The sequence below is a fragment of the Antennarius striatus genome, chromosome 2, assembly GCF_040054535.1.
Source record: "Antennarius striatus isolate MH-2024 chromosome 2, ASM4005453v1, whole genome shotgun sequence".
Taxonomy (NCBI): Eukaryota; Metazoa; Chordata; class Actinopteri; order Lophiiformes; family Antennariidae; genus Antennarius; species Antennarius striatus.
Window position 1 is genome coordinate 11,782,954 of NC_090777.1, and position 22,396 is coordinate 11,805,349.

A 22,396-nucleotide genomic window follows, 5' to 3' on the forward strand; every position below is an offset into this window, starting at 1 on the left:
ATAGTTGCTTTCACAGTTACTTCTTTTGTAGGGAGTCGTACAGCAGGCCCTCCACATTTCTCTGGAACAAAAGAAAGACTACAAAACAACTGATGATTTTCATAAAACTTTTAATTCAACTGTTTTCATTCATGACTTAACAAAAGGGTACATGAGAACCTCTGTGGTTCAACTGAATCCTGGTTATCTCCAAAGTTCGAGTGTAATCTGATTGTAAATGAACGTGCAGAGGCACAACAGCTCATCCATCATGTCTCCAGAGTACAACGACTGATATTCAGAATCATAATGCTTTATTAAACTGAGTTTGTTATAATTTACCTTTCTCCTTTAAGTTAAATTTGTTTCATTATATCAGAAGTTTGAACTTTCACTAAGAAAAAAAAAAAAGCACACATTACATACAGTATAGCTCAACCCACAGGCTTGGGATGCATATCAGTATTATTTCTACTAGAAAAGAAGCCACCCTAAGATTGTTCTCAATATTTTGGCGGTTGGCTGGGAACAGGATAGTTTTTTTTGTGTGTTTCATTTTGCTTGTTAGGCACCTCATTTTTATATTAGCAGAAGAGCTTAAATGGAAAAAAGCAAACAAAAATGTGCAAGAAAAAAAATCGTATAAAAGAACTGCAGATTTCAGATGCCGCAAGGAATTCTGCACCTGGGAAAAATTGCTTACGTGGAGCATGTGAACACCAAAAAGGCATCTAAAGGCTCCAGACTGGTACAAGTAAATCCCATTAGATCACTACTTTGACATTCACATACGTCTCACACTCAGATACACACACACCCACACACCATGCTTTCATTTCAGCTCTTCAATAAAGCATTTTAAAACTGCTCAAAAAAACGAGCAGAGAAGAATCCTCAGTTTAAGCTCGCACATATGAGAAATATGATCCTCCTTATGGAGGGAACTTTGCTTTATGCGTCTTGTAGGAAAGCATACAGTAGAGGAAACTACAAATGTAACCATTTCAAGTTTCCAGGGTTCAAGGAGCAAAAATATGAAAAAAGGAGCAGATGCTCAAAGACATGCCAACAGCCACACTCATTCTCCCAAGACCAGACAGATTTACAGGTGCAGAATTCCAGATAAAGCAGTTTCAAAATAAAGACATACAGCCATAAAGTCATCACTCTGATTTAGAGGAACGAGACCCTCAGAAACAAATACCTCCGGTTACACACAATGACTTCTAGGATACAGCACACACGTACACTCACACTCTCAGATCCCATGTACACTGCACTGTGGAACTCTATCAAGTACATCATACATGGGAGGCAGGAGACTGGAATAAGAAAAGTTCCCTTACAGGTGTCAGTGGGGATAAAGATTACACATGCTGATTACTGTATGTGTGCATATGTTGTATGAGTTTGTGTACAAGCATGTGTTCAGTTAAATTTCCTTATCACCCAGAATCCCACCAGCACTCCAAAGGGCAGGCTCTGTATTGCTCAGTCAATCACTCCAGGCTGGCGAGTCTTACGTTCCAAACTAAAACCCTGCAGAGGAAAGGATGATAATCAATGTAGTGGCTTATGTAACTACATAAAAGTATCAAATGTAATCCTATCTAAACCTGACCAAATATAAATGAGAGCTCCTCAAAACCTACCCGTGTATTAGCACAAATGTTAACATGTACTGGATCACAACTGATCATTAAACTCATTTTGAACTCAGCTTTGCTTGTATCTACTGTATATTAGGCCATTGTTAACCATGAATGCACAAATCCGTGCGTGACACTAAGACTTAAATCATGAGGTACGGTACATTTCCTTTGGTAATTCATTCTGCATTAAAAGAATATAATCCAGTTTAAGGTTACACAGCTTTTTTTTTGGGTGGCATAATTTTGTGACCAACTTAAATTAACGCATCATTTAGTATGTGAGCTGATAAGGGTCCTTGTTCGATTAGACCAGTACAGACAGGAAGTAGGAACAGCACAGGTTTGAAAGTACCTTTGAATTGTCCGGACCACGGGGCTGTCTAACGATGACCAGACGAGGAGCACTGGTGTCATCAAGTGTGATGCTCTTCAGACGGTTCACTAGCCGATCAGGACGTGGAGTCGCCACTGGTTTAGGCCCCTCACTGTCATTTTGTAAATATAAATGGTATAAATGCTTAATGCACGTTAAAATATTACAACACACGCTGCTTTGGCCACAATTTTAACTGAACTTCTAATAAACTCGAATGGAGGGCAGATCATTCCCTCTTTGGCGGAGTCCTTACCTGACTCTGCGTACGTTGCAGGCACTACATTTCCCTGTTCGCTGATTGAAGACAACAGTGAACTCGACCTCATCCCCGGTCTGAAGCTCCAGCCCATCCTGCACTTCTTTTACATGGAAGAACAGCTTCTTGCTCTCACCAACCTCATATGTGATAAAACCGAACTACAAAATAGCAAAAGAAATCCAGGGATTTTAAGTCGGCATTGCAATTTACTCTAGCATATCTTGTGCTTTAATACAAAAAAATATTCATGCTTCTGATACATGTGATGTGTCTGTATGTCACATAGAGATTTATCATCCCTACCTGGTCTTTGACACACTCCACGGCGGCTCTGCGCTGTGGGACCACATTACAGGCCATCTTCTGTCCAGTTTGGGTCACAGCGCAGACCTGGAACTTCACAACTTCTCCTTTTTGCAGGCAGTCAGCCTTGTTAACCATACCCATGATTCCAAAAGGATAATGCTGGGCTTTACTTCCCCCTAGAAAAAACATAAAAAGGGAAGATTTGATGTACAGTATTTTCCACACTATAAGCGCACATAAAAGCCTATACTTTTCTCGTAAACCCATGGTGCACCTTATAATCCGATGCGCCTTGAATGTGGATTAATATTGGTTAAAAACAAGATCACTGAAAAAAAAAGCCGGCGGTCTGGCTGGCAGTCACGTTGCACTACGCCACCAAGGGCACCCTCACAAGGCACTACGCCCCCTAACAACGGTAGTCAAGTGGTGCCGCTTAAGTGCCGGCTCTCACTGACCTGCTGTCTGACGGCAGAACACCGGTGCCTGGCTACGATAACGTAGAAAAACAATTCTATTATTAAAGTTTGACTGACTGATCTCTGTATTTCCCAACTACTGTGGCGCCGGAAATAACCCACTTTAAACTTAATTGGTCTAAAAAATACCATTGTCGAGTGTCAGTGCTGTAATCTGGTATCTAGTGACGGTCCATTCTCAGTCTGCGGAAACATGGAGAAACTGGTGTAAAGGTGAATGAAAGACCCTCAAAGCTGAACTTCAAGCCTTTTTTCTGAAATTTGAATGAGTCTCTACTAGACAAAGGTTTCTGGTGTGCTGCAATTGATTTGCAAATGTAGTTGATACCTGAAACAACACGTTACGAGGGGGGCGCATTCATGCTTGTGTATTCTGTCTGGCAGCGACGTGCTGTGAGATTCACGGCGGTGAGACACCGACGTTAAAGTCAGTTCTAGGAGTAAAACAGATTTGCCAGTATTTGACAGTAAATTAGCAGCCTGACATTAAAAACTGGTTAAAAAATTGTTTAGGACACACAGTGCAGCAGTAAATAGCTGCACCTCACCTCCAGTCGGAGGTGAGGTGCATCAAAACAATATTTGATCGAAACAATATTTAATTACTGTAATAAACGAAGACGAACGTTGGAGGTTAAATATCTGCTTTGAACTTCAGATCAGGAAATAATCCGCCCTGTTCGCACTGAGTGGTCCACTGTAATGAATTTAACCAGTTTTTAATGTCAGATCTTTTAATATGGCGTGTTTTGCCAGAGTGGCAAATATGCCATTTTGTCTGGCTCTTACCTCCGTGAACCTCACCACACGTCACTGAGAGCTATAGAAATAAAATCTAATTTGACTATGTTTTTATATAATTTTTTATTACTGTACATTTGTAGTACTTTTATAGGTAAATCATAGCAGCTAAGGAAAAAACCCATGCGTGTTGACTTCTTTCTAAGGCCCCGTCCACATGATGAAGGATTTTTTGAAAACGCAACTTTGCTGTTGCTTCGCCTTCCGTCCACACGACAACGCAGATACCTGGAACAAAAACGCAACTTTTTAAAAACGCTGGCCGAGGTGGATTTTTAAAAAAACGCTGGGTCTGCGTTGTCGTGTGGACGGTGTATCCGCAACTTTCTAAAAACACTGACATCATATTTATGGGTCTGTGTCTTGTGACAACAAAGCATGGAGGATTCCTATTGGATAAAATTTGACTCAATACTGCCACCACATGGTTTGGCATGCTTATAGCCGTCTTCGAAAATGCACTGCTGTGTTTACGTGTGGACAGAGATTCTTTTGAAAATGCTGTCGTGTGGATGCAAATCATTTGATGAGTTTGTTAAAAAGTTTTTTTAAAAATCCGTCATCGTGTGTGGATGGGGCCTAAGATGGCAAAGTGATCAAATGATCAGGTTTCCTTGATGAGGCTCAGAATGGCCTCATTGGCATAACAACAGGGGGCCATTCACAGCTGATTAAAGGTACTCAGTCATGAATGCTCTATCTAGTGGACGGATAGCGCTACTACACTACAGCCATTCGTTTTTTTAAATCTAGTTTAATTTTTTTATTATATGCACCTTATAATCCGGTGCGCCTTATATATGAAATTATAAAATAAGCAATTCGTTAAAGGTGAACCTTATGATCCAGTGCGCCTTATAGTGCAGAAAATACTGTATTTTGATTTCGCCAGACCAAAAAGTGTTATTTCTAGTGTCACTGTATCCTCACACTAGAACAAACCTTCTTCTGTGATTTCAATGAGCCCCTGATACTCATTCTGTGAGGGATCCACGCTGCGTAAAGGACGAATGATTTTTCCCACCATCACTGCCGCACCAACATCCTCACTAAAAACACTCACTGTGGAAAAAGTGGATTTACACATTTAGAAACATTTTCACAGTCACTGTTTTGTCTTCAAATAATAAACTGTGAAGATAAGAACACCTTGCATACCTCCAGCCACTTTGGTAACCTTTTCAGCACTGACTTTGTTTCCTTTTCCCTTAGATAGAGAGTACTCCACAGTATCACCCAGCTCCAAGTTCTCCAAATCTCCACACATTTCACTAAGGAAAAGAGACATGCTGGTATGACGGATGCCATTACTAAATCTAAATAAACTTATCTAAAAATGTACATTAGAGCTTAAAACTCTACCTGTAGTGAAAGAAAATCTCTTGGTCATGATTTGCCGTCTCAATGAAGCCAAAGTTGTCCTTCAGTGTGGCTATGAATCCCTGCAGTCTCTTGCCATTGGGAATGCTCCGATTCACAACCCTGATTGACACCGCGCTCTGCTGGCCGGTCCGCTTCACTTCATTGATGGAAAACTCCACCTCAAGGACACAAGTTTCACAAGTAGATGACAGTGACTTACAAGGCTCCGTATCTGAAGTGATGAAATCAGTGATAGTAGCTACAGGTGTTATTTTTCTGATCAAGGCAATAGATCACATGCCTGGACAAGGACAAGTATTTTTTGTTTGAATACCTTGTCTCCGATCTGGGGGTTGCCAAGTCCTTCCAGGTCCTTGCTATGGTACGGCACCGTAAGCTTCACTCCACAGTCTTCATATGCAATAACGCCTTCCTCAGCTTCCTGCAGAATGCAAAAAAATGTAACCTACATTACTGACCTTATGATGACCAACAGTGGTTAATCCGGCTGCCCAGAGCCAAGTCTGATGTCAAGAACTAACCACTTTCAACTAAACTGTCGAAAGAGTTTCAAGTGATTCTGTTGCGCAGACGGCCTACAAAAGCAGGATAGGAGAGGCTTCCGTGGAGGCAAAAAACATTTTTAATAGCTTATTAGGTTAGCATTAGCCTAGGCAAAGGTGACTGCTTTAGTTACAGCCTGCCATGTAGGGCTGCCTAATTACCAATCATTTCATAGTTTATACTGTCAGAAATCAGTGTGCAATATCCATTTATTCACAGCAACGGCCTGAAGAAATACTGTAAGGCATTTAATCCAAACACGTTTAAATATGGTGTTCAGGTTTACAAGGCCAGACTGCTTAATGAGCAAAAAAAGATTTCATGCATTCTTGAACCATCGTGAATGTAAAATATGTGTTAAATTTTAGTCCCAATGATGAGGGAGTCATGGAACCACAGAAATGCTGATCATTAATCCAGTTGCTGTCACCACTTGGGAAAGACCAACAGAAAATGCTTCAGGACTGATCAGTAACTACAAAAAACACATTTCTCTTTAAAAAAAAACAAAAACACGAAATGGGGACAACCACTTCATTAATTGTGAAGCCCTACAACACACTGAATCAGTGATACAAGACTCCATGTGTCTAAGGGTTAATTGGTGTTAAAGTACCATGCTGTAATATAAACCAGTTGAGAAGGCAATAAGTGGGTAAAAGGCTGCAGACACCAACCTTTGCTACAACTTTACCCTTGAAAAATGAGAGACAGACATCCATTAGACAGCAAAGTTTGCCAGCATCTCATTTGTAAATCCAGTTTTTACACTGCATTTTTCACTATCTTTGAGATTGTTTACCTCAGTTCTAGGAAACAAGTACTTCTCTTCAACTGTTAGTGCAATCAAGAGAATCAATTGCATCACTTAATACTACTGATGTGTCTTCATGCACAAGTCCTACCTTATCTTTTTTCTAACCAACAAGGAACATGAAAGGGACAAAGTCATTGGAGGAGAAAGCAAAGAGGAAAATTAGGACTAAAGAAAAAAAAATTCTGAAGAAATGAAGATAGCGTCTAGAATGTGAAATAATAGACTGTTTTTAATATATTGGGACATTTTTAACATATCAATACCTTCTCCTTGCCCTTGGTTGGACTAGCGTTCTTGTTGGTGGCTGCCACAATGTCTTTCTCCACCACACCCATGAAGCGCTGCTCAGACTGGGTATGGAAAGACACTGTACCCTTCGGTAACTTCTTGATACGCACAGCATGGTTCCTTTGTGCAGACAGCATATCCTACAAAAAAACAAAACATTTACTGGTACTTCTAGCTACTTATGGAACAATAATATAATTAATTAATACAAAAACACACAGAAACCTACAGGCACAACAGTGAACTCCACTTCATCTGAGATATGCAGCTGGGTATCCTCTAAAACTTCACTGAAATGGAAGAACATCCTGGCATCCCGATCTACACATTTAATGAAGCCAAAGCCATCACGAATAGCTGCAATCACCCCCTGCAAGAAGAGTGAGTTACACACATTTACTGCAGGAATAAAACCAGTCTGGCGGGTACACCATTATCCAAGTGACATCAAGACAATGTTGCAGATCATCTCTGAATTCTCACCATTTCACGGGTTTCCTTGGTGAAGTTGAAAGTGTTTGAGAGGATGTCGATGTTGGTGGCCCTCTCCAGCTTGTCTCTCCGGTCGGTGGAGATGTTGAACTGAATATGATCTCCCTCCAAAAGGGTGACCTTGGACTTTGTGTCCTTCTCGCCAAATGGTAGCTCCTTGTCAGTGAAACCAATCCGAGCACTGATTCTGCCTGGCAGAGGGTCGTTCTGTGGAAACAGGAGAGACACAAGATTTCTAACAGAATCTGATCACCATACTTGGGTTCACAGCTTGTTGCGTAAATACATCAGAGTTCAACTTGTCGTCCACTGACCTGATTTTTAGTGGGAACCTTAGGAATGACTTTCATGACCGTGCCTTCAAACTGCTCAATGCTGATATCTTCAAAGATGACCGTTCCTTGTGGGAGCAGCCTCACATCTGTGGCTACTTCTTTACCCTACAAACCAAGATTACGAATTTTAAATGTCACACACACACCTGGGCAGGTCAGAAGACATGGGTGTCAAAGTTGAATCTAAAACACCAACGTTTCTGTCCTTGATGGTGAACTCGACGTCATCTCCAGCCTGCAGAGCCTCCAGATCACCCTTAAACTCGCTGTAGTGAAAGAAGATCTCCTTTACAACATCAGCCCTCTCAATGAACCCAAATGCCTCCTGAAAAGACAGAAGGTTTGGTTTAATTGTGGATCAGGTACAACAGCCACCCTCTCAAAATTGAGGGTCCAATGTCAAGATTCCAAACTTTTTTGCAATTCAAGAATGGACTGGCTAATGTTCAGGCAACATTGTTGACATTGAAAGACTAAGTTTAAAATGCATTTTTGTTAATTTGTAGTTCTTAAAATAATCTAGAAAGATAAATCAGGAAGGGTGCCAGATATTAGCATTACCATCTATCAGATCTAAAGCAAATCATTATTCCAAAATGGGTCAAATTCTTTCTCCCTTTGAAATTCAACACACAACACTCCATAATAACTGTGCAATTGGGGGAGAAGGGCCGTCCTAAGAAGTGACCATGAACCCGATGGTTACTCTGACAAAGCTACAGTCCTCTTTGGAGAGAACTACCAGAAGGACAACCATCTCTGCAGCTTTCGATCAATCAGGCCTGTACAGTAGAGTGACTAGACGGAAAGCCACTCCTCCACAAAACGACACCCTGTCTGGAGTTTACCAACGGACACCTGAACGACTCTCAACGAAAAACAAAATTGTTGATTCTGAAACAGACTGATCCCATTTCTTGAATTCTACACAACATGTCAGGAGGAAACCAGGCACCCCTCGTCACCAAACCAACACTCTCCCTACATTGAAGCGTGGCGATGGCAGCATCATGCTGCACAGATTACCAGCCTCAAGTAGTTTGACTTGAGGCTGGGGTTGCTGGCAAAGATGCTTCAACTTTTATTGAGCAAAGACCTTGAATACCTAAGTACATGCTACATAGATTTCTACAAAATAAAAATCTTCATTAAGAGATATTGTGTTGAATTTCAGAAAAAAAAATTGAAATATGGGTGTAACAAAGGTGGAACACTTCGGTTGCACTGCATGCCTTGTCCAATCTCATTTTGACAGATCGTAATGGTATAATCAGGGGTCCTTACCTTTGTAGCACACACCACACCCTGGCACCTCATTTGCTTCTTCTTCACAAGCTGAATACTACGAGCACTGACTGCACCAGTACTGAAACACACAAGCAGCCCTTGTAAAAATGAGCAGTTTAAGACAACACGCACATGGTCCAAAAACTTACAGTTTGTTGGTCTCCATGTAAAAGCAGACTTTGTCACCTGTGTCAAGGTGGATATTACCCTCCACATCTTCAGGGGTGTAGGTGAGGTAAAACACTTCCTGTGGAAAACCACACCACTGTAACACTTTGTTGACAGCACTCAAGATACACTTTAATTCCAAACCTAAGGTGGCAATTGCAAGACCACAACCATTGTGGCTGGGCTTCTTGTTTACATGACTAGTGTTTTCTGTGTGAACAACAATTGCTTCCAAAAAGGAATATAAGGCTTCAGTCATCCTGAAGCATGCAGTAATCCTCACACTTTACTTACCCCATTTCTTTCGTAACAAACACTGCCAGTGGGCATCTGTCCAGGAGCAGATTTTCCATCCAAATGCACTGGGATTGCTGAGACGACCTGCAGAAAAGTGGGAAATTGCAAATCAAGTCCATTAATGCACTGTACTGTCATTTATTTGTGCAGCTTCGAGCTCTGAATGTCCAACTTCCAATTTATATTCACAGTGATCCGTGTCTGACACACTAGAGCTGTTCCTTACAATACTGCCCTCAGCTCTTGATACGGCAGGACATGCCAGAACAGTATCTTTCTATATACAGTATTTTCTGCACTATAAATCGCACTGGATTATAAGGCGCACCTTTAATGAATAATTTATTTTATAATTTATTTCATATATAAGGCACACCGGATTATAAGGCACATATAATAAAAAAAATTAAAATAGATTTAAAAAACTAGCTGTAGTTGCGCTATCCATCCACTAACTAGAGCATTCATGACTGAGTACCTTTAGTCAGCTATGAACGACCCCCATTGTTTATGTCAATGAGGCCATTCTGAGGCCCCGTCAACACGATAACGGACTTTTAAAAAACGCATCGAAAACGATTCCCGTCCACACGACAGCGTTTTAAAAAAAATCTCTGTCCACACGTAAACGCAGCAGTGCGTTTTCGAAGACTGCTATAAGCATGCCAAACCATGTGGTGGCAGTATCGAGTCAAATTTTATCCAATAGGAATCCTTCGTGTTTTGTTGTCACAATACACGGGCCCATAAATATGACGTCACAGCGGCAAGATAACAGCGTTTTTAAAAAGTCGCGGATACGCAGTCCACACGACAACGCAGACCCAGCGTTTTTTTAAAAATCCACCTCGGCCAGCATTTTTAAAAAGTTGCGTTTTTAAAATATCCGTTATTGTGTGGACGGGGCCTGAGCCTCAAGGAAACCTGATCACTTGATCACTTTGCCATCTTAGAAAGAAGTCAACACGAATATTAAAAAACCTGACATTAAAAACTGGTTAAATTCATTTGGAGTGGACCACCCAGTTCCAACAGAGCGGATCATTTCCTGATCTGAAGTTCGAAGCAGATATTTAAGCTCCGACGTTCGTCTTCGTGTATTAATTAAATATTGTTTCAATCGATCGGTAGTCCAGTCGGAGGTGAGGTGAAGCTATTTGCTGCTGTGTGTCCTAAACAAATTTCTTGACTAGTTTTTAATGTCAGGCTGCTAATTTACTGGCAAACATGACGCTGTTTTACTCCTAGAACTGACTTTAACATCGGTGTCTCACCGCCATGAATATCACAGCACGTCGCTGCAGACAGAATATACAAGCCTGAATGCACCCCACCTTCCCCCCCGTAACGTTGTTTCACGAATCAACATTTGCAAATCAATTGCAGCACACCTGTTGGCACCTTGGTCTAGCAGTGACTCTGCTCTTGAAATTTCAGAAAAGGCTGGAAGTTCAGCTTTGAGGGTCTTTCATTCACCTTTAGGCCAGTTTCTCCAAGTGTTTCCACAGATTAACAGAATGGACCGTCACTAGATTGCAGATGACAGCACAATGGCATTTTTAAGACCAATTAAGTTTAAAGTGGGTTATTTCCAACGCCAAATAGTTAGGAAATACTGAGGTCAGTCAGTCAAACTTTATTAACAGAATTGTTGAAAATTCCCCTTTTTGCTACAGAACCGTAGCCAGGTACCGCTGCTAACCCCAGGCTCAGGCTGCTCTGTCGTCAGGTCAGTGAGAGTCGGCACTTCGGCGATGCCCCTTGACTACCGTCGTTAGGGGGCGTAGTGCCTGCTGACCAGACTGCCGGCTTTTTTTCTGCGATCTCGTTTTTAACCAATACTAACATTAATATTAATCCATATACAATGCGCATCGGATTATAAGGTGCACTACGGGATGAGAAAATTATAGGCTTTTAGGTGCGCCTTATAGTGCGGAAAATACTGTAATTTGTTTTGCTTAAGACAAATTTATTCAAACTGAGCATTTAAATAGAAAATACACCCATTGAGCAATCACAGGTCCAAAATTTAAACAGCTTCAGCACTTCCATACAGAAACACTGAGCCATGCTGACAGATGCAGTAGTAAACAATGAAACTTAGTATTTAGTATTTTAAAAGAATCACATTTTAACAAGGTATTAGAATAACACCCCCCCCCCCCACCTCAAAAACCAGAAGCAGCTGTATAAATGCAAAGCTGACAGACAAGGACAAAACCAAAAATAAAACGGTGTTCCTTAACTGGATGAATATAACCATGCAGCACAGTAAAGGGATAGGCGTGCAGGTCTGGCCCCACCTGGCCCGAGATGCGCTCCTCTGGCAGCACCTCTGGCTTTATCTTTAGCAGCTTCACTGCTATGGGCTTGCCAGTGCGCCTGTCAGAGGACACTTCAAATTCGACATCATCTGAGGAGAAACAAGCAGAAGACAACTTTAAAGTAACTTGGAGCATTTGGGGGACGATGGAAACATTTATGATTCGCCCATGGTGTTTTACCTCCTATTTTAAGCTCCTGCAAGTTGCCATTGTACTGGGAACAGTGGAAAAAGAGACGAGCCTGGCGTTCGGAGCACTGGATGAACCCATAAGATGTCAGGAGTTTTTCCACCACCCCAGTTTCTCTGATACCAGGCCCCGTGCCGTTAGCATATGCAGTGTGTCCATTATTATGAAGCATACCCGGATCAAAACTCATCTGAGGAAAGGAAGAAATAAGTGTTAAAATTCAGCAAGCAGTAGATTGAGAAGAAGCAGCCAAAGTGACCACAAATTAATGCAGTGGTTAATGTCAACCTCAAAATAATACACCAAGAAAAACAATAAAAAAACATTTCAATCATGCAGGTAAAGCGGACTTCAGAGGAAGTGGTGAGGGGAAAAGAGCAAAAGTAAAAGCTACATCAGTCCTCTGGGGCTGTCTCGTCATCAACAGTCGACGCAGCTACACAACTTCCTGAGAAAATCACAGGATGTTGTTAACACTGAGAAAAAAAGTCAGTCATAATTTGGGATGCTTCCCGAGTCCTGATGTCATGCATTAAAGCAGGAATTCCTTCATTTTGTTAACCATTTTAACCCAAAATAACCAGAGGTGAAAATGAGCAAAATTTTTGTACACTAGAGGTTAGCCAACTTTAACCTCTACAAACCACTGGCTTCATGGAATATCTTAACTTGTCAAAAATTAGCCACTAGATCCCAGGTGAGCCTGGTTTTCACACAACAAACCATGCTGTTAGCATAATTCACAGCACATCAGCGCTGTTTAGTCAGTGGGCACTGCCAAGCGTGACCTCTTACTGATCTCTGATATAAGGGGGTCCGCTTGTGTTTTTTACTTCCTGGGTGTGGATGGCAAGAGATGGAAGCAGAGCGGGGGATTGGCATGGGACCACTAGAGGTAGATGGGGCGGAGCAAGAGTTCCGCGACTCTGGAGGTTCAGACGAGCCTCTTTCCATTGCAGACACTGATGATAGGACTTGGATGGGCTGTGGGGAGTCAGTCATAGCATTTAACTCAATTTAAACTTTCACACAAAAAAGTTTAGTGGTTAAACAGACCCGGCTGCTTTCCAGCACTTAACTATAAAATGTTGCACCTTCATTTGATCTTGCCTACTTGGACACACTTCACATCACACCTGGTGTCGGCCAATGCACCAATTTCAAGAGACAACACAAACAGCAATAAACTTCATTTTCTGCGTGTAACGACATTCCAGTGCATTTCTATTAAACGTCAATCACACCCACCACCAATATTCAAACATAATGAGAGAATCTTGACAAAAGCATAAAATGCTAAAGCCCCTCAGTACTGATGGATCAGGTATCATGAGATCAAATGAAAATTATTACCATGTGGTTCAGAAAAGGTATGGATGCATAGAAAAGGCAGACTACAAATGAAAAAGATTAACCAACTTATTGGTGCAGCCTGTTAAGGGATATGGTTTAAGTGCAGAGTCGCAACTGAGCAAAATAAACTACGGGAGATGGAGAACCAGAAAAAGGCAAATGACAGGTCAAACAGCAATGCATTCACAGTGGAATGATGGGTTATGGGTTACGAGGGAATCCCAGAGCAGCCTCTTTTAGAGCCTATACAACACTATCCCAACGGACAACTCGGCATTTATACGGGACCAAATGGACAGAGTTTATCCTATGATTGCACTACCTTGATTTTGGTGGCATTAAAATAAACTCATGTAGAGGATTTCCTGGATTTTGACTCCAAAAAACAAAAAACCTTTAAAAGACTTGTTCAGGTGCCAAATGTGTATTCTTCATCCAGTGACAATAAAACAGAGGCTAGTCTCGGGAGCCCGAGAAAGGATGAAAGAGGGTAGGCCATTCACAGCAAGAGATGCAGGGCAAGGTGGGTGAATGGGTGTTCGATGGGGTGGGGCACATAGAAAAGGAGGTGGGAAGGTGGAACTTACGGATCGGCCATATGGAGACAGGCTGAGTCCGACAGGGGAGGTGCTGCTCAGGTCAGCGCTAACAAACGCGGTGGGTGGCGACGCAGGCAAGGTAAACTCAACAAAGCCTTTCCAGGGACTGCCCATATTTTCCCATAAACTTCAACCAAATTTGCTTGAGCACTTGCTGAACTTTTTTACTTGTCTGAATTTTGTGCTTGAATGTTAAGTACTAGTTGTATGTAACCACCCAAAAGATACACCGCTGGATGTCTGCAAGGGTGAAGAGAGGAACAGACATAATGGGTAAGGCAGATAGGTCAGCCAGTGTCACATAAAGAGGAAAATGGCTGTGGGCTACGGTTCCCCAGAAAAGGTCAAAATCAGGAAGGATGCAATTTAAAATTGCTAGAAGAAAAAGGTGTGGGCTGGGTGTGGAAAGGCATTTTTAATCGGAATCAAACTGAAACGTGTAAATTTAACCATTAATGGCAAAAGAAGAGTCACCTTTAGTAAATGGTACACTGATGTCACAGACATGATGAACTCTATCACTTCAAATGCCAAGTCATCTTTTATGGTTGAAGGTTTCTGTGAAATAATCCACTGCAAACAAGCACTAAGATATAACTAGGTTTAAAAGGTGAACCGATGAGGCCACAGACACAATATCACTAAAAGCCATTTCAAGAGCAGTGCATGCATGTGTCACTCGTTATTCACAACCCCGTGTTTGTACATCTGTACGTGTTCATGTAAAAACAGAATTTACAATTGAAAGTTTTAAATTCTAACAGAACTTTCAGCATTTTGGTAAGAAAATCATTCAATTAATGACATAATTACTAATGTCAACAGGGAAAGCCTCAAGTAATGTAGTGACCGACTGAGACCCACCTTTATTCTTCTTGAATCTTTGACTTGTTAGGATGTCAGTGACTATGCAGTTCCTGTAGATCTGCTCATTCACACAGTTGAACACACACTTGTTACAAGTTTCTGGCACAAGTTCTAGATTGCATAAAGCATAAAAACGGGGACAGATCTAGCTTAAGAAAGGCAAAAGCAGGTGCAAAAACACTGCTTAGAAAAAATACAATGAAAACAGCGTGAAGAGAGCGGGGGAAAAGACAGGAACTATGGGGGAAAAAAATAGCAGATAGCAGCCTACTCCAGACCCCAGTGGTGAGGTGAGGATGAGGAGGGCTAGGAGCAGCGTTGGGACGTGTGCTTTGTCAAAGCTGTTGAGTAGGCACAAACTTCTGGTTTCAGATCAGTTATCGTCTTCTCAGAATATGTTCAGGCGTTGGATTGCTTCTGTTCTGCGTTTTGATGAGGCGTTAGTTCTTTGGTCGTTTCAGGATTTGGTTACTTCTTGCGTTGTAAAACCTTGAAGTGATCCCTTTTTCGCCACGTGTTTTCAGAGATGCAACTTTGCTTGTTTTGGAAGTTTAATCTTCAGTTTCTTTGCAATGATCTGAACTTGAAGCAGTTGCGGTTGGTACAAAAATTCTGTTCTGTTTCACTTCATACTGTTGAGGGAGGAGAAAATTTGGTTAGTTGAAAAGAACTTCTGACTCAAACTTCTCTCTATGTTGAATAACAAAACAACTTTAAATTTCACTGATATAGATAACACAGGAAATGATAAATGTCAAAGGCTTGCAAGAACCTGTCAAGTGTCAGAAATTTACATTAGTCAACTAACAATCTCACATCATCTCTTGCATAAACAAAAGTAACAACCCTGAAGACCAGTGTCATGAATTCTTTCAGACCTCTAGATTTGTTGCCTCCAGACTTGCAAGTTTAAATATAGGTTTTCCTCAGATGCCTTGGGATATAGCCCACAATGTCAGGCAGCTAAACAGCAGGCAAGGGCTGTGTGGATCAACAAGTCCTTGTGCATTCCTTCAAGTAATGCCATGATATTTAGTTTGAGAGTGTACCATGCGTGTAAATTTGGCTAAGTTTAGTTAAAAAATGATCCATCCGTAGGTAATAGAGGGTTGCTGACCTAAATACACTGCTTTGAAAACAAGCTCAGTGAGCCAGTCCAGGATACATGATACCTCTTTGGCTGTGTTGCAATGACTGCCATCACATGCACTTCTTGGAAATGTTTTTAGTGCATTAAATACCCAAGTGTACTGGTAGCATCCAATCCATAAACTAAATGGTACTTTCGAATAGTTAACAATTGTTTATTATGAAAGGTTGCCCAGCCTAATGTTTGAATAAGAGGTGAAGACAAGATGGACTGTTTAGTGGATTAAGGTTATGAGCAATGAATGAGAAGGCTTTAGTAAATAACCTTGGAGATGTGCTTTTCTGTTGCCACATTTTCAGCTTCAATGACGCAGACAGTCCTTCCAGTAAAACACATACACATTGATGTTTGAGCACACCCTGTTCGGCGATACACTACACTTTGTCTCGGTAATCATTAAACAATCGAGACAAGGAATCACGACGACTGTGGAAGTGACGAGCATATACCCCGATAAAGTAAAAAAATACTGGTAAGCTTTTAACAGGACAAAACAACCCTGGTCTGGGCCTGAAAAACAACCACTGACAGAACCAACCATGTGACTTCCGAGTGATACACCATCCTGAGCTGAGGCGGCCAGAACACAGCCTGATCCAACACGTCGCGGTATGCAACGGGTTGAAAGTCACATCTAGGCTAGCCAGCTAATCTTTAACATGTCACACTCTGTATGGGTCGAGTGTTAGCCGAGTATTTCTCCGCTTTACATCAGGCAGTCACAGTTAAATATAAATCAATGACCTTGTGTGGACAAACAAGATTAGCATCGGGCTAACGATAAAGTCACAACAACAAAAAGCTAATGGCCCTGGGCGTTTTCAACGTGAATAATATGCAAGTTAGTTCACCGAGAACCGAGACAGTGCCATCATTCCGGTTTATTATCCAAGTTTGTATCGTTTCTTTGTCGAAAAAGTTGGTCTAAAGCACACGCTACAACCCACAGACACCGAGACCAGTACATCAAGCTCCACGTATAAATTTTTTTTTAAAATTAATTTGTGGTTCATTCTAAAGTGAACAACACGTCAAACTTCTAACAAGACGACCGAGCATCCCCAAATATTCGTGAAAATTGTAAATATCAAAATTATTTTTTAACAAAATCGTGTTTGTTAACACTATGACACATGCCATTTTTGGTAGAATAGTAAATTTGGCAGACAAAAGCAGAGTTTTTAATTGTCGATATCAAATTACCCGTCGGCAAATACCACCCGCGATGACTTCAGATATTTGACAGCATTTTAAGTTTATAGTTGGAACGACTTCAAGTCGAAACAAATTGCTAGACACTGAATTTTATTCTTAACACACGTTAAAAAAATATAACGTTATCCCAGCTCACTGCACGAGGACCGGACAACAAAGAAGCTACCAGGAGTCGGGGGGTAGAGCTCTCTTCTAGTCAATTGTCGCGTCCATCACTTGTGTTTAACACAACCATTTGCTGATTATGAATATTTCAGAAAACCGTTTTTATTTAGGTCGTCAACAGGACATAGGTATGGGCCATCCACAATCCTACACGTCTGATAACAGCGGAAGAGCGCTAGCACGTTTCTGAACTGCTTGCTGATTTATGGCGATGAAAAACACGGCTGCCCCCACCCAGGCCTGCGCCCAGCGTTTGAGTAAGATCAACATAAAGCGACCTCTTTTTGAGACTGACTGCATAAATAAGATCTTTTCTTACCAATACCTCTCAAACAAATATTTTAATGGTTAAATTAAAGGGAATAATAATTAAAAACTCACCCCAACAGCTTTCAGCACTGTCACCAGCGCCGCTAGAAGCAGCACGGCACATTACGTAGTGACTGTGAAGACAGCTCGCGCGATATTTGACAGCGTGAGGACAACCAACGAGAGTAAAGACTGACGAACCACTTCCGCATAGCAGTTCAGTAACAACCCAAGTTTGTTTGACGTAGCACAGTGAACCACGGAGAACTCGGCATAAATTAGTGTTAGTGAAGATGACATACGGTATTCTCCAAGTTTATATCTGTGAAAGCTGTGTTTCTCCAAATAAACGATTATCATGTCGGTAGTTCAAGACACCTGAAGTCTGTGTTTGATGGCCTGCCAGATATCTTCCTCTTCCTGTAACATTTCACAAGGTACACGTATCAACTGGGGGTGAATGAAGTCGACTGTGGGTAAAGGTCTCAGTGGATTGCCTGTCACTGAAATTATTAACTCTTAACTCACTAATCATGGTTTCAGCAAAATTCTGAAATTCTGGTCATGCTTATATATATTAAATTTGTTTGATATTTGTCGTCAAAACAAATTTGTAAATTTCGATTTTCTAATTAGAGAATGTAAAACTCTAAAGACTATATTGGCAAAAGATTATTAATTTCATGCGTGAAGCCAATTTTAAATTTAAATTATAGACCCTTGGTGCATTTATTTATTGTAATTTAAGCGTAACATAAACTAGTGCAACAGGAGGAAAAGGTCAGATAAAAACAGGATAAAGCAATAAAACCCTTTATTTTTCCCAAAGGCCTAATAATATGACCAGTGATTTTCTTGTCCATTTATCATTCATCTTATCTTTTCTTATAGGCTTGAGTAAACAATGATAACAACATATATAAAATTTTAATAGCGATTTTGTTTGTACACAAAAATTGAAGCACAACACAGTAGAATTAAAATAGCAGAGACCCCACTGAAACAACAAGACAAGCAGAGATACTGATAACAACTCCCACACATTGCATAATTTGACAAAGCTCAGTGTATATGAATTAGGAATGTATGGTAATCTCAACAAGATGGCATCCTTTGTTCAAATTATATTTCATCATCAGCATGGAAAAATAAGGAAAAGTCCTCAAAATAGTTATTCTAAATAAAAATCTATGAGCCGATAAATTAAGAATCGAACTCTTCATTAGAATCATTTACTCAACTTGAAACTCTTGTTTTTTACATATTTAAAGTCTTCAAAGAAGGAAGTTAGTAGCGCATAAGAGGGTGTTCACTATAAATCTTTTCTTTGAATGCATGCTCCATCTGTTGGATGCTGTTCATTCCTTTATGTCAGCTATTGTTTATTATTCATTTTCATAAAGTTTTAAAATCATCTAACAGTCTCTGGAGGCTTGTTTGAGTTCCATCATGAGGTTGGCATGAACTCTTGTTCCTGTCACGTTGTGTGTCATCCAAGACCAGTTTGTTGTGCGTCATCCAAGTCCAGTTTGTTGTGCGTCATCCAAGTCCAGTTTGTTGTGCGTCATCCAAGTCCAGTTTGTCGTGTCTGCATGGCATGGGTGCCTGGGTTTGTTTGATTGCATCTTTTCATGTATGTTTATAACCTAGTTGTATTTCAAATATCACTGTCAAAAAAAAATGCCAACAACAAATTTCAACACATCCATGACAGTTCCACATTAACAGGGACATGTGCACATTGCGGGTCTGCAACCACCTCCGACTTGATTCATTCTTTTATGGTGCAAGTTTGTCTGAAAAGTCTTCCTTACAAACATAAAAAGTATTGTATGCATTTGAAAACAGTCATGGTGTATACTTTATGACGTGAGAGCTGCATGAGGATATGTGATCAATTCCCTTCGTTTGTTTTTCCTAACTTCTGGCTATGAAAGAGATTTTTTTTCTTTATTTCTATGCTTCTATTCAGTTTTCAACTACAAGAATAACAACGAAAGAGGGAAAGAAAAAAAAGTAAAAATAACAACAACAAAAAAAACAGAGGGAGTTTACCTTTGGGGTCTTCAGTAGTCCTTCACACACATACACCTACAAAAGGAGGTAGTTTTGCCAAATCAAACATGCGAATCAAAGCTATGACTTCCATACCGGAGCAGTCGAGGCCTAGGTTAACAACGACCGCCATCGGTGCTGTTGACCTACTGGGTGCTGGTGGAAATTGGACTACTGTTGGTCGAAGAAGGAGAGAAGGAAAGTGTGTTCGTAGGAAGAGAGAGATGAGGAACGCCTCCCAGGGACTCCAAGAAGGCCGGGTATTCCGCACTTCCACTTGGCCCATATGCCGAAACGACAGTGAGACATCTGTCCCCAACCCAAATGTGTGGGGACGCGACCCTCTCGTCCATCGGGGTGAACTCCAACGGATGATGGCTGAGCTGTTGGGATATAAGCAAGCCCACACCAGCCCATCGCCTCTCACGTTGGGCAACACCAGAAAAGTGAAGAGTCCAGCCCCTCTCAAGAGTTTGGGTTCCAAAGCCCAAGCTGTGGTCGGTACCTCTCAAATTCTCTCACAAGCTCTGACTCCTTTCCCCCCAGTGAGGTGACATTCCATGTCCCTAGAGCTAGACTATTTTGTCTTGGGATTGGGTCGCTGAGCCCCATGCTGACGACTGCCACCCAATCCACACAGCACCCGTCCCTTACAGTTTCCTCTGTGGGCGGCGAGTCCACCGGAGGTGGGGCCCACGTCGTCCTTTCGGGCTGAGCCCGGCTGGGCCCCATGGGCAGAGGCCACCAGGCGCTCGCATTCAAGCCCCAATCCCGGACCTGGCTCCAGGGTAGGGCCCCGGTTGCGCCATACTGAGCGACATCACAGTCCTTGATATTTTTTTAATCATAGGGGTTTTTGTACTGCTCTTCGTCTGGGCCATCACCCAGGACCTGTTTGCCAGGGGAGATCCTAGCAGCAGTATAAGAGGGAACACCACCCTCAGTAAACAAATGCACATAGCAAGAAAAGATCAACACAAACGTTTAGTAGAACTAGTATCTCATCAGAATCCAGATAACACGTATTTGGCTTACTTTGAATTTGAATTACTGTTGTTGATCATCTGTGATAACTAGTAGAGATCAACCCTTCAGATCAACTCCAGGAGCTATGTTAACTCTCTAACTACATAGCTGCTGGGATCACTCAAACTCCCCCACCACGATAAGGTGGCAGCTTTTGAAGGAGATCGATACAAGATTTAATTAATAAAAGAAGACGAACGTCTGAGCTTAAATATCCGTTTCAAACTTCAGATCAGGAAATAACCCGCCCTGTTCAAACTGAATGGTCCACTCATATTGAATTTAATCAGTTTTTGATCTCAGCTTTGTTAATGTGGCGTAATTATACGCCACTTGGTGTGGCTCATACAACTGACTTTTAGGTCGGTGCCTCAACGCCATGAATCTCACCACACATCACATTCACAGTATCTGTCAGAAGGAATTACGTGAACAATATAGCGTAAGGCATCGGCCAGTGAGACTTTTTGTTGCGGTTACGCCTTTCGTCACACAACAACGGATATATCTGGGACGAAAACGCTGGCCAAAGTCAAGTTTTGTGAAAACGCTGGTTCTTTGTTGTTGTGTGGACGCTGTAACTGAAACTTTTTCTATCCGGAGGATTTCTCCCTGCGACGTTAGTGTGTGTGACCCCTGTCTACATGTACACACAGAATGGACGGAGTGAAAACCTGCTATTTTCTGGCGTATAACAGCTCCACGTCAAAGATGCGTTGATAAACATGCCTGACAATTGGATATTTGTTTGTCTGTTTCTTTCTTTATGAGTCATAAAGTTTATACAGTGGACAAAAATGTTTTTAAATAAAAACCAATGATATGACCCAAGCATAATCACTTGCCATACCTCAACTTTACAAAAGCACAAACGTTTTCCATACCCCAATCCCAACCACCCTCCCCATGCTGTACTTGTTTACTGTATTTTCATTTTCGTAATGTTCAAATGATCATTTTCCATACTGCCAGTGTATGTGTGTGTGTATACTGTATAGGTGTACAAGTATGTCGAGTTAAAAGTAATTTCCCTTATTTGATTTTTTATTTTTTATACACACACACACACACACACACACACACACACAACACACACACACAGTGCCATCACTAAAATATACATGTTTTGTATACAGTACTACCTTTTTTTCACTGACATTTTTATTCACAGGCTTTCTGCAAAATGCAGCACACTTCAAACTCATGCCAACTGATTTTTTTAGCATCCAGTAGATGTCGTACTAGGGCAAATGAAGCCTCATGAAGCTTTGAACCGCAGTGAACCAATTGGGATGAAAAGCTTCAATTCTTCATGGGGCTTCATCTGCCCATCCCTAACTGCCACCGATAGTTGTCTAGCCCCAACAAGAAAAATTCTGATCCCACTCGCTACAGACACGTACTTCTCTCAGTCGCGGTCATTACGGAGTACGGACTGAGGAGAGTTCTCCAGGTATGCAACTCATCACCACTGGGGTCGCAATGGGGACGCATAGCCCACGCAGACACAGGGAGAGCATGCAAACTGCACAGAATGGGACTCGAACCTGGAACCGCCGTGTTGTGAGGCAACAGTGCTAACCACTGCGCCACCGTGCCGCCCGGTTGTGGATGTAATATTTTATAATAATTCTTAAAGCATTCTTTCATCTTTTCCAGGTTAGTCTGTAATCCAATTC

General features: G+C 41.4%; 1 protein-coding gene across 4 annotated transcripts; it reads right to left on the minus strand.

Moving 5' to 3' along the window:
• Nucleotides 1-93: 93 nt before the first annotated feature.
• Nucleotides 94-17,826, minus strand: csde1 (cold shock domain containing E1, RNA-binding). Of its 4 annotated transcripts, none has more exons than XM_068326973.1 (21): nt 17,709-17,826; nt 14,795-15,429; nt 12,774-12,962; nt 11,970-12,168; nt 11,712-11,878; nt 9,460-9,546; nt 9,147-9,244; nt 8,995-9,076; nt 7,907-8,035; nt 7,690-7,815; nt 7,367-7,582; nt 7,113-7,253; nt 6,859-7,023; nt 5,549-5,656; nt 5,215-5,393; nt 5,011-5,123; nt 4,795-4,914; nt 2,570-2,748; nt 2,261-2,424; nt 1,984-2,116; nt 94-1,518 (listed from the first exon to the last, which is right to left on the minus strand). In XM_068326973.1, exons 3-21 carry the CDS (start codon nt 12,930-12,932, stop codon nt 1,471-1,473), a joined length of 2,613 nt encoding a protein of 870 aa, XP_068183074.1. In that variant the 5' UTR covers nt 12,933-12,962; nt 14,795-15,429; nt 17,709-17,826; the 3' UTR covers nt 94-1,470. The 4 variants fall into 4 exon arrangements, with proteins under 4 accessions (XP_068183074.1, XP_068183082.1, XP_068183091.1 ...); XM_068326981.1 differs by lacking the exon at nt 12,774-12,962 and adding an exon at nt 13,919-14,170; XM_068326990.1 differs by lacking the exon at nt 12,774-12,962.
• Nucleotides 17,827-22,396: the final 4,570 nt, after the last annotated feature.

Coding starts and splice junctions, on each gene's coding strand:
- csde1 (XM_068326973.1), bottom strand. CDS start 12,932: ATGGAAAGAGGCTCGTCTGAACCTCCAGAGTCGCGGAACTCTTGCTCC. Junction 9,077..9,146: donor TACATGGAGACCAACAAACT/GTAAGTTTTTGG, acceptor TGTGTGTTTCAG/TACTGGTGCAGTCAGTGCTC. Junction 5,124..5,214: donor GAGATTTTCTTTCACTACAG/GTAGAGTTTTAA, acceptor TCTTTTCCTTAG/TGAAATGTGTGGAGATTTGG.